The 13,850-nt window shown below is 53.9% G+C and overlaps 1 protein-coding gene across 1 annotated transcript in view; it reads right to left on the bottom strand.

Annotated features, from left to right (window-relative positions):
• Positions 1-273: 273 nt before the first annotated feature.
• Positions 274-13,850, bottom strand: part of SMAD6 (SMAD family member 6) — a 77,662-nt gene continuing 64,085 nt past the window's right edge. Inside the window, exon 4 of the mRNA XM_086711016.1 lies at positions 274-2,060. Coding sequence (XP_086567142.1) covers positions 1,519-2,060 — 542 coding nt within the window. The 3' untranslated portion in view covers positions 274-1,518. The remainder of the gene's footprint in view (positions 2,061-13,850) is intronic.

Here is a 13,850-nt window from a genome sequence, read left to right as displayed (position 1 = left end):
CATCTGGATCCTTTGCTATGGGGGAAGCCACGTCACGAGTAGCCCGGTGGAGAGGCCTGTGTGGTGAGGAACCGAGGCCTGCAGCCAACAGCCACGTGAGTGAGCTTGGAAGTGGGTCGGCCCACTCTAGACAAGCCTCAGATGACTGCAGCCCTGGCCGACAGCTTGACTACAACCTCACGAGACCCTGAACCAGAACCACCCAGCTGAGTCGCTCCTGCATTCTTGAAACACAGAAACTGCGAGAGATAAGAAACGTTAGTTTCAAGCTGCTACGTTTTAGGATAATTTATTACGCAGCAATGGATAATACACACGACTTCTCAGAGCATTTAATATGCTAATGTAAATCTCCAAGAAAGAAGATATACAATGTAACATTCCCCTTAGTTATCTGGCCAAGGAAGCCTTCTTTTCTTGAGTTTTCTCAAGAGAGAAAACGGATTTAATATGGCTCTGGTCCTACAATTAAATGTGACTTTTAACCCTGATCTGTCATGAGCTAGTCATTTGCCCTTCCCGAACCTCAACTTTTCCCTTTTATAGAGCAGAGAGAAACAACCTGCCTTTGCATGAATCATAAATACAACCCCAGATGGCCTAGCTCTGAGCTCTTTGGTGAGGGGTGGGAGGTCCTAAAAGGAGCTTCACCCTGGGGCTCAGGTGGGTTTCCCAAGGTGGTAGGTGGGCCTGAGGCCCACTGTCTGTCTTTCTTCCTCAGGCCACTTCCCCACAGTGCTGAGAATCAGTGTCTTCTAGCTTGTGCACAGTTCAGAGATGGGAGGCATGGACCTGAGCCTCCTCCATCAGACTGGGAGAGTTTATCCAGGATGGACGGCCATGTACCCTCCCTTCCCCCCATCCTGTGGACACACCGAAGCCACGGGCAGGAGGGAACACCAGAACCTTCTCTGGCCTTAACAGTAAACATATGCCCCTCCTCCCTTGTCAGTTTAGCCCCTCTAGTCTTTATCTGGTAAAAGACTGAAATCAAGTTTCAGTGCGCTGGATGGGCCAGAAACCCACCGAAGCCCTGCATGTCCCTCGCTGTTAGAAAGAAAACATTAAAAAAAAAAAAAAAAAAAAAACTATAATGTGAATACTTTATTATCAACGAGTGACTGGTATTAGCTTTTTGCCTGGGCATTAATATTTCAAAAACCATACGCCAAACCCAGGCTTCTCCACCTAGCTCTGCTGTATCATTTTCTTAAAAAATAAAATAAAATAAAATAATAAAGAAGAGGAGGAAGGAGGAAAGAAAGAAAATATATTTGTATTGAAAGAATTATAAGCCAAAGTGCGTCTTTCTTGTTTTGTCCATATACACACATTGCACCATACATAAATAATTACATTGTAAAAATGACTCCATAATTACAAGTATAATATATATTTCCATATAATATATAAAACTTTATATTAAATCTAGGTAGATGATATTGGGGGGGGGTCTCGTCCGTGGTCGGCTGTAGGGGGGCGGGTTGTGTCTCTGGGCGGCGGGGCAGGCGGCCGCCGCTATCTGTGGTTGTTGAGGAGGACCTCCAGCCAGCAGGGGCAGGAGGTGATGAACTGCCGCGAGTAGCAGGGCCCCCAGCCCTTGGCGAAGCTGATGCGGACGCTGTTGGGGTCGTAGGGGCCGTCGGCGGCGTCGGGCTCGGGCCCCTGCTGGAGCAGGCCCGAGCGCTCGAAGTCGAACACCTTGATGGAGTAGCCGGGCGGCACTTTGCGCACCACGAGGGCGCGGCCACCGGGCGCGTCGAGCGTGGGGGAGTTGACGAAGATGGGGTGCTCGCCGCGGTTGTAGGCCCACACGCCGTCGGGCTCCTTGCTGAGCAGGATGCCGAAGCCGATCTTGCTGCGCGTGCGCCGCACCGACTCGCTGCGCTGCTCCAGGTTGAGCTGGCCCAGGCAGAAGCCGCTGCCCTGAGGTAGGTCGTAGAAGATGCTCACGGCCTGGTCGTACACCGCGTAGAGGCGGCCCACACGCGTCCGGTGCTCCCAGTAGGCCACGCTACACCAGTGGCTGGGCTTGGTGGCATCCGGAGACATGCTGGCGTCTGCGGGGCAAGCACAGGGCAGGGGGAGCGTTAAGGAGGGGGGAGGGGGACGCAGCACTGCTGCCTGGACCGGGGGGGTCGGTTTGCAGCATTCAACAGACATGCGGGCACCGACCGCCTGCCAACTTGTCCTCAAGAAACGTAACTCACAGCAGAACGGCCCCCTACAGGCGCAAAAGGGGAAAACAAAGGTTACGAGCCTACGCAGAAGGCAAGGCGCCTACTGTGTGCTCGGTGCTAAGGCTACACAAACATGAACCACACTCGGCCCCTGCCCTGTAGACTTTTCCAAGCTCCAGCTAGCAGGGGATGGACAGTCCTCCCACACCCAAAGGAAGGGCTGAACACGGAGCACCTACAATGTTCCAGGTGCTGCATTTCTGACCCTGTCTGACCTCACTGGGTCCTAATCCCTCTGTGAGGAGACCACCTTCTCCTCATTTTACGGATGAGGATCCAAGACACCAGCTGCCTGCCCAAAGGCCACAGAGCTAGTGAGTGGCCCAGCCAGGATCTGAACCCGGCCAGTGTAAGCCTCAACCTGAAAAGAGTGGGGTTAAGTCATCAGGGGACATTTCCCCACTTGAAGGGGACTCAGGCATAGCAAGGCATGATGGGGTAGGGGAGTGGGCCCCCAGAATCCCTTCCAACCCCCAGAATGTTCCCAGCCTTGGTCTTGAGCATGAGGCCTAGTCTCCCAGTCACTCCTATCCCCCACCCCTCGAGGTGGCTCTCTTGGCAGGAAGTGCAGATTTTCACCAGAACTGCAGCCCCTTCTGTGAGAAAGAGAAGCTGAGGTCTCTAAGTATTAAAGAAAATTGCCCCACAAGGGCTCCAGAGTTCGCCAGCTCTTGAAGATGTGTGTTGCTCCTCTCTGGGCCTCAGTTTCCCCATGGATAGCAAAGGGGTGGCCTGGGTGACTGAGATCCCTTTCCCCTGCAGCTTGAAACATTTCTGCATGTCTGGATGAGCAATTTCCTGATACCAGACCTAAGACCACCCAGAGGCCAGGGCCCGTCTTGAAGGGCAGCCCCGTCTTTGCTGCTGTGTGTGGCCAGCTTCTCAGATTCCGAAGTCTTTTGACATCTGGTCTTTCCTTTGAGCTCAGAGCTCTGAGTAGCAGGTGGGCATCCATGGCTGCCCCGTGATGTGACACGTTCCCACATACCCCTTGGATGGGGCTTATGCACAGAGGGGAGAAAGTTCTCCTGAGAATGTGACGGGAACGCAGCAAGGTGCTTTATGGCATGGCTCCTCCACGAGAAACTGATCAAAGTCCAACCAAAGCCGAGGAAGAAAACACTGCTAACAACTTCATTCAGGAGCCGGGGTGAGGTCAGCTCTGTCTGCCTTCGGCTCAGCCCCGCCTAGAAGCCCCAGAGCAGCAGGGTGACAGGGCCCCTCACAACCTCTTATGCGCTGGGAGGCCTGCCTAGCCACCTAGCAGGAAGCTGTCTACCCGAGAGGCCTCCTGCAGGCTGCCAACTCTGCTGAGGCCATGAGCTGGGCAGAGCCCCAAAGGGCGTGCCCCTCACCCTCTGCCTGGTGTTAAGGTCCCAGACATGGGTCCCCAGGCCACTCCCTGAGAATGTATTGATTTGCCTCATAGTCTCCATCCAGGCCTTTCCTGGTTTTTGCAGGCTGATGGGAGGTGGGGTGGGGGGAGAAGAGACCCTGATCTTTGCCCTCAAGTGCTTTACCCCTTGGCCAGCAGGTAGAGAAACAGCTCTAGCCTGTGGTGCCACAGGGCAGGCACTAGGCCAGTCCCAGCAGGTGGACAGTCAGGAACACTCCAAGCCACGGACCATCTCTCCGCCCATCCATCTGGCGCAGGTCTGGGGAGTTCCCAAGAGCCAGGAAAGCAGTGCTGTCCCAGCCTGGCCACGAAACCCCAGCACCGGGCTTCTCACGACCAACGACAGCGCCTGGGGTGCACTGGACACAGAGGTGGGGGAGCAAAGGCTCTGTGCCTGGGGAGTGTTGGGTGACAGGACGAGCAACACACATCACCAAAGGCCTTTCATGAGCTAGGCGCCCTCTTCACAACAGCCTCGGTTCACTCCTGGTCCCACCCCATTTCACAGGCAAGGAAACTGAGGCCCAGAGAGGTGCCGTTAACTGGTCAAGAATACACATGAGTGAGTGCCAGAGCCAGCATCTGTGCCAGGCCACGCTCCGGGCAGACTCCCCACTGAAACCCACGCACTAAACAAGTCCCTTCCCTTTTCTAAGCCTTAGTTTCCCTGTTTGTAACCAGGCTGCTCTCATGGTCTGAGTCTTGGAGGTGTTTAGCTGGTGAGTCACTCCCCGGCCCACAAATGAAACACCTCACTGAGTGAGGGTTACTGCTTTCCCCCCCACCTTTACAGATAAGGCTCAGAGGCCACCCAGTCATAAAGTGGCGGCTCTGCCCCAGGGTGTAGCCACTCCATTGTAAAAGGCAAGGGAGCAGTTTGACAGTCAGAATGTGTGTGTGTGTGTACATGTGTGTATGTCTGTGTGTGTGTGTGTGTGTGTGTGTGTGTGTTGAGGGGGGAGATTGAGAGCAATGGAACAGGTGGGGGGAGCATTTCCTGCCCCCTTTCTCAGCTCCTCCCACCCCAGCCAAACCAAATGCCCCTCATAGTTACCCCCACCTCATCAATACCCAGCCTTGCTCCAGCACTCCTCAGGGGGATAGGATCCTGTGCTTGGGGGATGAACCCCACAGAGCTGCCCTAGGCCCTAGCCTGCCCCAACCGTCTGGCTCAGGGACAGTGCCTGGGTCGGGCCTCACCTCCGGCAGTCTCTCTTGTTGTGCAGGCTGGGTAACACTCCTGGCCAAGTTTTCCAAGTTCCAGGAGATGGACTGCTGCCTCCAAGAAGCCCTCTCTGATCTCTCCCTCCCATGTAACCTACAGTCTTCAATGCAGCCACTCCCTATGCCTGAGCAGGTGTCTGTGCTGTTGGTCAGGGCCCCTGGCTGGTCTAGACTTTCACAAGTCAATACATTGCTTAACAGAGGGATTGTGAATGTACGGGGTTCCTACTGTTTTATTTTGTCATGTGCAGACTTATTAAAAACCCCAAGACTAGGGTGGCTGGGTGGCTCAGTCAGCTAAGTGTCCGACTCTTGGTTTCGGCTCAGGTCATGACCTCACGATTTTGTGAGTTTGAGCCCCACATCAGGCTCTGTGCTGACACTGCGGTGCCCACTTGGGATTCTCTCTCTGCCTCTCTTTTTTGCCCCTCACCTACTCGTGCTGTCTATGTCTCTCTCAAAATAAATAAATAAACTTACCCCAAGACCATCTACTACCACTAGCACAAAAGAAAGTATAATCTGATACTGATAAAATAGATAGGACCTAAATCAGAAATGTAAAAATTAATATGATTAGAGTATAAGAAATTTTCTTATTTTTTTCATCATGGACCAATGAAAATGTAGTCCTAAGACTGGCTTCTGGGAACCACTAATTGAACTGAATGTCCTTGTGCCCCAAAGATGGCACCCCGGGGGGTACAGGGTGACTCATACACACACACACACACACACACACACACACACACACACACACACACACACACACACACACACACAGCAGCAGGTAGCAGAACTGGGACCCAAACCTGAGACTCCAGAATTCTAATCTAATGCTTGTCCCATGAGCCAAAGGGTTTCAAAGTGAGACAGACCCAAGGCTCTTACCACTGACTGTGGCCATGGACAAACTGCTGTGTCCCCAAGCCTCAGTCTCCCCACTTGTAAAATGGGCTTCTTCGTAAACCCTAAGTCCATCTTTGGACTTTTCTGGAAACTCCAGCAGCAGATCAATTGGGTGGGTGCAGAAAGAAGTAGCTGTCTGTTTATTGGCCCCAGCACTGGTGCTAACCCTTCAAAGGCCAGGGCTCCTTAGGGGTGCCAGGGGTCATGACCCCGGGTCACCACCACGGGAGGTTACGATAGGAGAGCAGATGGCAATGCCCCTCACAGAGTGTAGAGCACTGTACTGGTGTGAAGGTTTAGCTCCCAGCCTAGAACCCAAGGGTAAAGAGAGGTGCCTCATATGCAGAGGAATGACAAATGGAGCAAGGAATGACTGAATGTCTAGAACAAAGGCGAGTGCCGCTACGGCTCTGTACACACACACACACACACACACACACACACACACACACACACACACGGATTTGGGTCTCATGCAGCGGGACCGACACGAGCTGACGTGTTCTCTGCCAGCAAGACGCCAGGCCCCCCAAACCTCTGCCCTTCCCACAGTGATGGGGCCCCACCCCACCGCCACGCTTCTCATCCTCCATAGGGCTGCCTCTCAGGGCGCAAGGGGACAGTCTTTTGCAGAAGATCTTTTTCTCCTCGTGGCTCCAAGGCTGTGGTCCCGCCATCAACCTAATTAGGAACCAGCTCCTTAATTGCAAATAAATACCAGGGAGTCAGACCCGAGTGAACAACATCAAAGATGACCGCGCTCTGACCGAAACTCCTGCTCGCTACCCCCTGCTCGGGGCCTGGCCTAGTTCCCAGCCAGACTCTGGGTCCCAGCTGGGAGGGCTCTCAGGGGAGGAGGAGAGGAGGGACACGGTCTGGGTCTGGCACTATGCCTGGGGCAGACCTGGCAGAGTGGCCCCAGGCTGTGGGGGGAGCGTGTCAGGGTCCAGGCTTCAGGCCTGTATCAGGCAGCTCATCTTCCTTCTCCTGGCCTCAGGCCTCCCATCTGAACGATGAGCTCGATGAAAATTGCTGCAATTTAGTGAATGTTCACAGCAATTCTACTTGCAGTCATCCCAACTTGGCAAATAGCTCAGTCGTCCATCAACAGGAGAATGGATGTCATGGGCTGAATATTTGTGAACCCCCAAATTCATGTATTGAAATCCTAACCCCCAGTGTGATGATGTTTGAAGGCGAGGCCTTTGGGGGTGATTAGATCATGAGGGTAGAACCCTCATGAATAAGTGGGATTAGTGCCATTACAAGAGAGACCCAGGAGAGCTCCCTCACCCCTTTTGCCCTTCTGAGGACAGAGCGAGAATACATCCATCTGTGAACCAGGACTTGGGCCCTCAGTAGACTCCAAAACTACCAGTGCCTTGATCTTGGACTCCCCGGCCTCAGGACCCGTAAAAAATACACGTGTGTGGTTCAAGCCACTCAGGCTGTGGGATTTCTGTTACGGCAGCCCAAACAGACTAGGATAAGGGATACACAACAATAAGGTACACCCATACAATGGAACACGACTCACCAATCAAAAGGAACAAACTACTGAAACATACAACACCGTGGATGGATCTCAAGCGTATTGTGCTAAGTGAGAGAAGCCAGACACAGAAGATCTGCTGTTTGTTTCTATTTATATCACATTCTTGAGTAGACAACTAACCTCCGGTGATAGAAATCAGAACAGGGATTTACCTCCAGGACAGGGAAGGGGCATGGGGGAACATTCTGGGATGACGGAAATGTTTCATATCTCGATCGGTCCAACGGGAACTTGGCTGTACTCACTGTCAAAAGTCATCGCCTGTACACTGAAGAGTTGTGCATTTCGTGGTAGGTATGACGCCTTGAAAGAAAAGGCAGGGAGTGGCAATGCGCTGCTCAGCCAGCTCTCTGTGGCTGTCCTGGAGCGGCCTCAGCAGGGCTCTGTGGTGGCCCAGGGGACAGCCCCTGTGTTTCCAGACCGGGCAGGGGCGGCCCGGCCTCAGCGGTGCCTACATTCCTGCCACCAGAGGGTGGTGGCCGCCTGTGGTGGGCAGGAGGAGCCGGCCAGCCACAGGCCCTCTCCCCTGCGCAGGAGCCAGTCCCTCCAATGGTTGGCATTCCTTCTCCTTGGCCTCTCTGCCCCGTGAGTGTGCTGCGAGCCCAACGTGTAATTTTGTGGGGGTGCTGGGGCACCAGGAGCGCCGACTGCAGCCTGGGGGAGGCGGGGAGAGCTGCAATCCCAAGAAAAGCCTTTAGCTTCTTCGAATCAGCAGTATTCTGTCAAAACACAGGGCAGGAGCGTTCCTGTGTGCTCCCCCGTGGGCTGCGCGGTCCAAGAGCCTGAGCACACGCAGTGCAGCTTGTTTTCCTCGTGATCCCCCCCCTTCCCTTTGGCCAAACTGCCTTGGACCTAGCCATCCTGTGAAGGGAACCAGAGATGTGCCCAGATTCAAGCCTCTGGTCCCTTAGACTCGAAGAGAGCTAGACGGGGAAGGCTCAGAGCATGTGCAGGCTGGGCCCCGAGTCCTCGTGGTCTCCAGAGGCCTGGCTGGGCCGCCCATCCTCCTCCATGTTCAAAGCCGCTGCTACTGCTTCACACCCGCGTGGGGCCACGGCAGCCTCGCTGCGTCTCCCGGGGCTGGACGGAAAGGACAGACCCAGCCACACCCCAAATGAGCACAAAGCAAGGGCAGACAGACCCAGACCCCACTGAGAGCCGGGAAGGGAGACTCAGAGTCCCAGAGACGTGAAGTGACTCGCCTAGGGTCACCCAGTAAGTTGGTGGCAGAGCCGGAGAAGAGCCCAGAGGCTGGTTTTTCCAATCCCCTTGTCACGGGCCACTCCGGGGCCTCCTGCCCTCCTGGAAAGCTCCTTTCTTCTGTCCCATGTCATGCCTGTGGCTTCAAGTTCCCGTCCAACCGGCAGCTTTTTCATCCACGGCTCCCAGGCCTGGGAGTAATTACGTGGCCCTGCATCTGGTTAACCTAACACCCCTTTAAAAGCCTTGTTTGCCCATTAGATAAGTAGTTTTTGTTATCAAACTTAAGGGGGGAAAAGGAGTTTCCACTTAACCTTCCTTTGTCATTTTAAGCTGCAGAAATGGCTTCAGGTTTTGCAGCGAATCCAGAGATGCGGCATTAATTAGAGGCTCTTTTTTTTTTTTTTTTTTTTCCTTTGTTAAGGGAGGGGGGAGACCCGTCCTTTATCCACTGGGCTCTGGCAGTAAAAGCAGAGAAGGAATGTGCACGGGGCCATGTTAATGGTCAACAGCTTAGAACGAGCCTCTCTGCTGAACTCTTTCCAAAAGCAGGGCCCAGCTGACAGGAGTTTCCTCTTATTCGCTCCCACTCGCCCCTCCCCACCCCCCACCTCAGCTCCAGCACCTTTGGCTCCTAGAGGAAGCCAGGCTTCCAAGAGGAAGTTCCTAATCGGTCATTACATCACGGGCGGTCTGGCCACCGCTGCCGCCTGCACAGGGTCCACCTCAGGGGCCTTTCAGCTGCTGGTCTCTGGGGCTGAGGACCGCGCTTACCGCCACCTTCAGACAGTAGGCCAGCCAGCTGCTCTGCTGGGTTGTGGATTTTTACCCCCAAGACAGGGATGAGATGGGAGAGCCAGGGGGGAATGACAGCAGGGAAAGAGGGAGGCCACGAAACACACAGTCCAAAATTCATGATTTTGCAGGTGGAAAAACTGAGTCCCAAACAAGTAAAGTGACTGCCCAAGGTCACAGTGGAAATTAGCCATACAGCAAGGTCCCATCAGGTGTCCTGCACGGGGCTGAGTTAAGAATACAGGCTCAGGAGCACAGCTTCCTGCATGTGACTATCAGCTTTTGCCACTCATCAGCTGTGAAATCCTGGGCAAGTGACTTTACCTCCCTGGACCTCAGCTTCCTAAGCTGTAAAATGGGGATGCAATCATTGCTTACTTCATCGGGCTGTTGGGATTCGTTTCAAGAGCATCAAATAATGCCTGGTTCAAAATAAGCACTCCAGGGGCGCCTGGGTGGCTCAGTCGGTTAAGCGTCTGACTGCAGCTCAGGTCACGATCTCACGGTCCGTGAGTTCCAACCCCACGTCGGGCCCTGTGCTGTCAGCTGGGAGCCTGGAGCCTGCTTCAGATTCTGTGTCTCCCTCGCTCTCTGCCCCTCCCCCACTCGCCCCTCTGTTTCTCTCTCTCTCAAAATAAACATTAAAAAAATAAAGAAAAAAAAGAAAATCAAAATAAACACTCCATAAATAGCTATTATTATTTCTACTAATATTACCACTGTACAGTCTTATCCCCTCTATATCATTTATAGAAATTGTGTAATGGATTGGGTCGGCTATATAATTCACAAAGGTGTTCACATTCGGTAATAATATCTACAAAGATAAGATATGCCAAGGGAGTTAAGAATCAAGGGGAAACAGCGGTAGTTGTAGTAGTAATAGCAGTAATAAAATAAGCCAGCCAATAATAGTAATAATCAATAATATACCAGCCAACATTTAATGACCAAAAGTCAGGCAGAATATGAAGCACTTTAAATGCACTATTTCCACATACTGTCGATCCTCAGTCATTCCCATTTTAAGATGAAGGAACCGAGGTCCAAAGGTCAGGTTAACGTGTCCACCGCCCTGAGCTAGGAAGTGACAGAGCTGGGACTTGAGCTTCACGACTATCTAGGCTTAGAGACGGGGAGGAGGTCTGCAGGGTGACAGCACAGGCCCTGTGCTACAACAGCCCAGCCAGGTCCACTCCAAGCTGGCGCAGGAAGGCTTTATAAAGACTGGACAGCAAAAGGGGTCCTTGGATGTGGCAATGTGGGGGCCACCTCCCCACCACCTGCTGCCCACCTTACCATTACCAGGAGGGCAGTGGCATTTTCAGAGAGCGTGCCTTATCACAGCTACTGATGGCCCCCCATGAAGTCCCGCAAACTCATATACTTTCTTGGTTTCCAAGGATAGTTTCTCCCATACCACCCCTCCAAAAGCCAGTGAGCATTTCTTCTTTTTTTTTTTTTTTAACTCTTTTTAATGTTTATTTATTTTTGAAAGAGAAAGACAGAGTGTGAGTGGAGGAGGGGCAGAGAAAGAGGGAGACACAAAATCTGAAGCAGGCTCCAGGCTCTGAGCTGTCAGCACAGAGCCCGACGCGGGGCGTGAACTCCAGAACGATGAGATCATGACCTAGGCTGAAGTCGGACACCTAACCTACTGAGCCACCCAGGCGTGACCCCACCCCTCTGTGAGCATTTTTTACATGCTGCAGTAAGAAATGGTGGGTGATCTTGGGAAAGGGCTGCTAACCCTGGCTGGGACCCTGGAGGTGTGGGGAGGAGCCGGGCGCTCTGGGCCCTGCATCCATTCTGTCTTTAGAAACCCCCAAGTCCAGGAGGTAGAATCATCCCCTCCTGGGGGTGAACAGACCCCAAGGTGGAGGAGCCACACAGCACTGCAGCGTGGGAATCCTGTCTGGCTGGCCTGACAACACTCTCTGCTGGCCCTTCATGCTGCCTCATCTGCTCCCTCTGCTCTTTGGGGTGGTTCTCGGAGCGCCCGCCCTGGATGGGTTGAGGAGGGATGGGGGGTGTAAGGACAGTCAGCGGCCATGGGCTGTAACCGGCCTTCTCTAGGGAGAGGCCTGCAGGGTCCTGCAGAAGGCGCCCTGACCCTGGTCTGCTCGGCCCCACATCTCCAGTGGAACAAAGTGGCGGCCTGGGCTGAGGTGGGTAAGGTTTCCACTCCTTTCATCTTGTGCGGTTTCCAAACAAGTCCTGCAAAGCGAACTCCGGGTGCCCCCCCCCCCCGACAGAAAGCAAGCTCCCACCCGGGCCCCAATACCCACGCCTGCTCGGCGTCCCCTCCGGTCTCCCCAGGACCTATGGCCTCAGGGGAGACAGAGGAGGACACCCGGGGCCCTGCTGCCAGCAGATCCATCTGGCCCTGCCGCCCCAACAAGACTGTTCCGGGCTCCCTGCACTTTTCTCCCTGGGCCTCGGTGCTCTTCTTATACTCTGTGGGCAGCTCTAGGCTCTGAGAGGCACCCCAAGGCTGCCATCAGACTGGGGGACCAGGCTCTGCACCAGTAACACTGGTGTACCCGCCTGGCCCTCCTACAGGAAACCCGACCGCTTAAGCCAGAGATGAAGACCCCAAGGGAGCAGGGGAGGGCCCGAGTCTGGGTGGGAGAATTCTGTGGACAAGTGTCCTGCCGGGGCAGAGACAGCGATAAGCGGCTTATAAAACCAGCCCACATTTTCGAGAGGGAACCAGTTTCTGCAACAAAAGCCTCTGAACTTTGCTCCCATTCCAAGTCCCCTTTTGTCTTATCACAAAGTCAGACTCGGAATACGTTTGTTTGTTTTCTTACCCAGAGACCTGCCAGGGTGGGAAAGCCTTGCTTTTCATGTTGCCCCTGGAAAGATTCTAAAAGAACACTATTTATGCAAGATAATAAAGCTGGGTACCTCGGTCCCCAGGAAAGAGGTGGCAGTTTTGAGAAGGGAAGGAGCCCCCAAATCCTCCCTGCCTGCAGGTGGCCACTGCTGATGGCCAAATCCCCAAATTCACACCCAAACCAGGCCCCTCACTGGCCTTCGGGGTTCTTGGTCGGCTGAGCCTGGGTTTTCATCTTAAGGTGCCAACATTCGCTGACTCACTCCAACCTTGACTTCCCTTGACAGAGAACAAAATCGGCCAGTTGGAGGTGTGGATGGGGACAGCCGGGGCATGCGGCAGAGGGGCAGGGATGCTGGCTCGTGGCGGATGGCGGTGTGCTTTGGGGAAGCCCATCTCTAGGCACATTCCTGCCCTGCAGCCTCCCAGAGCTGGGACAACTGGGGGCACCTCTACTTTTCTTTTACTTCCCAAATACAACTGGAGTTTTGCTGGCAAGCCTCCTGCCCCAGACTTCTACTTGGACCCAGTGTAAAACCATGAAAGCAAAGTACCTCAAAACTGCCCTCAATCAGCCTGTCTCCGCTCTCAGGGGCAGGAACCCATCCTGGTACAGAAACATCCCAAGGGATCATCAGGAGAGGCCCCCACAGCCTCACCCCCTTGAATCCCTGGACTCACCATCTCCTGCCATGGAGGTCTCTTAGCTCCCTGTCCCTCAAACACCCCACTCCAGTGTACTTTGTGCACCCTACTCTCGCCTGATCTGTCAGGCTCCCGACACCACAGGCCGTGGCAAGGTGAACTATTGCAAATCCAGGCAGCTCCATCCGGGTGTCTCCATCTCTCAGTGCCAGGACCACCTACACGATTTGGGAACTCAACACCAAATGAAAATGCAGGATTCCTTGTTCAAAAAGTATTCAGAGTTTCAGTGGTGAAGGCAGAGCATTAAAGTGAGCAGAGGCCCCTTCTGAGCGCGGGTCCTGAGTGAGGCACAAGTCACACACCAACAAGGTGGCCCTGCTGGAGTGCTGGTTTCTCCTTGCAGAGTACCTCGCTTGAAGGGAGTTAGTGAAGGGCCTAACAACAGTGTCCTCCTCCCATCCCGCCTCTGGTCAGCCTCCTGCTCAACCGTCAAGACCCCGATGTCACCTCCTACGGAAAGCCTTCCTCAGTCCCGGGGTGTGACCACATTCTGTCTGATGCTGTCAAGAGGGCATGTGTCTCTGCCCTGTGCACCTGCATGCAGGCTTCCCTGAGACCCCTCCTCCCCTGGGACTTGACACTGTGAACCTGACAGGGTGCTCTCAACAATGGGATGCCTAATGGATTTAACATCCTAGAGCTGAGAGGGCAGTTGGGAAATCTACGGGTTCTCCCTGGGTTTGAAATAGGTGAGCAGCAGCATCCTTCCCATCTAACAGGTGATAACACCGATGCTCGATGCTCGGAAGCCAGGACCCCAGGCAGGGAGGAAGGGGCGTCGCTCCCACCTGCTGATCCTCATGATGCAGCCTGGCCAATGGAATCCCAGATGAGCTCACTAGGTGCAAGCTGTTTCAGCGGCTAAAAAAAAAAAAAAAAAAAAAAAAAAATCGCCTACAGCCTACAGTCATCTGTCTGGCAGCGGGGGTGGATTTAGCTTCTCTGGCTTGCTGAGTCTACCAGGGTGAAGGGAACAGAGGGCAT

Source organism: Puma concolor, chromosome B3 (assembly GCF_028749965.1).
Source record: "Puma concolor isolate L17-30 chromosome B3, mPumCon1.1.hap2, whole genome shotgun sequence".
NCBI lineage: Eukaryota > Metazoa > Chordata > Mammalia > Carnivora > Felidae > Puma > Puma concolor.
The sequence above is the reverse complement of the archived record's forward strand: the minus strand, read 5'-3'. Positions and strand labels throughout refer to the sequence as shown.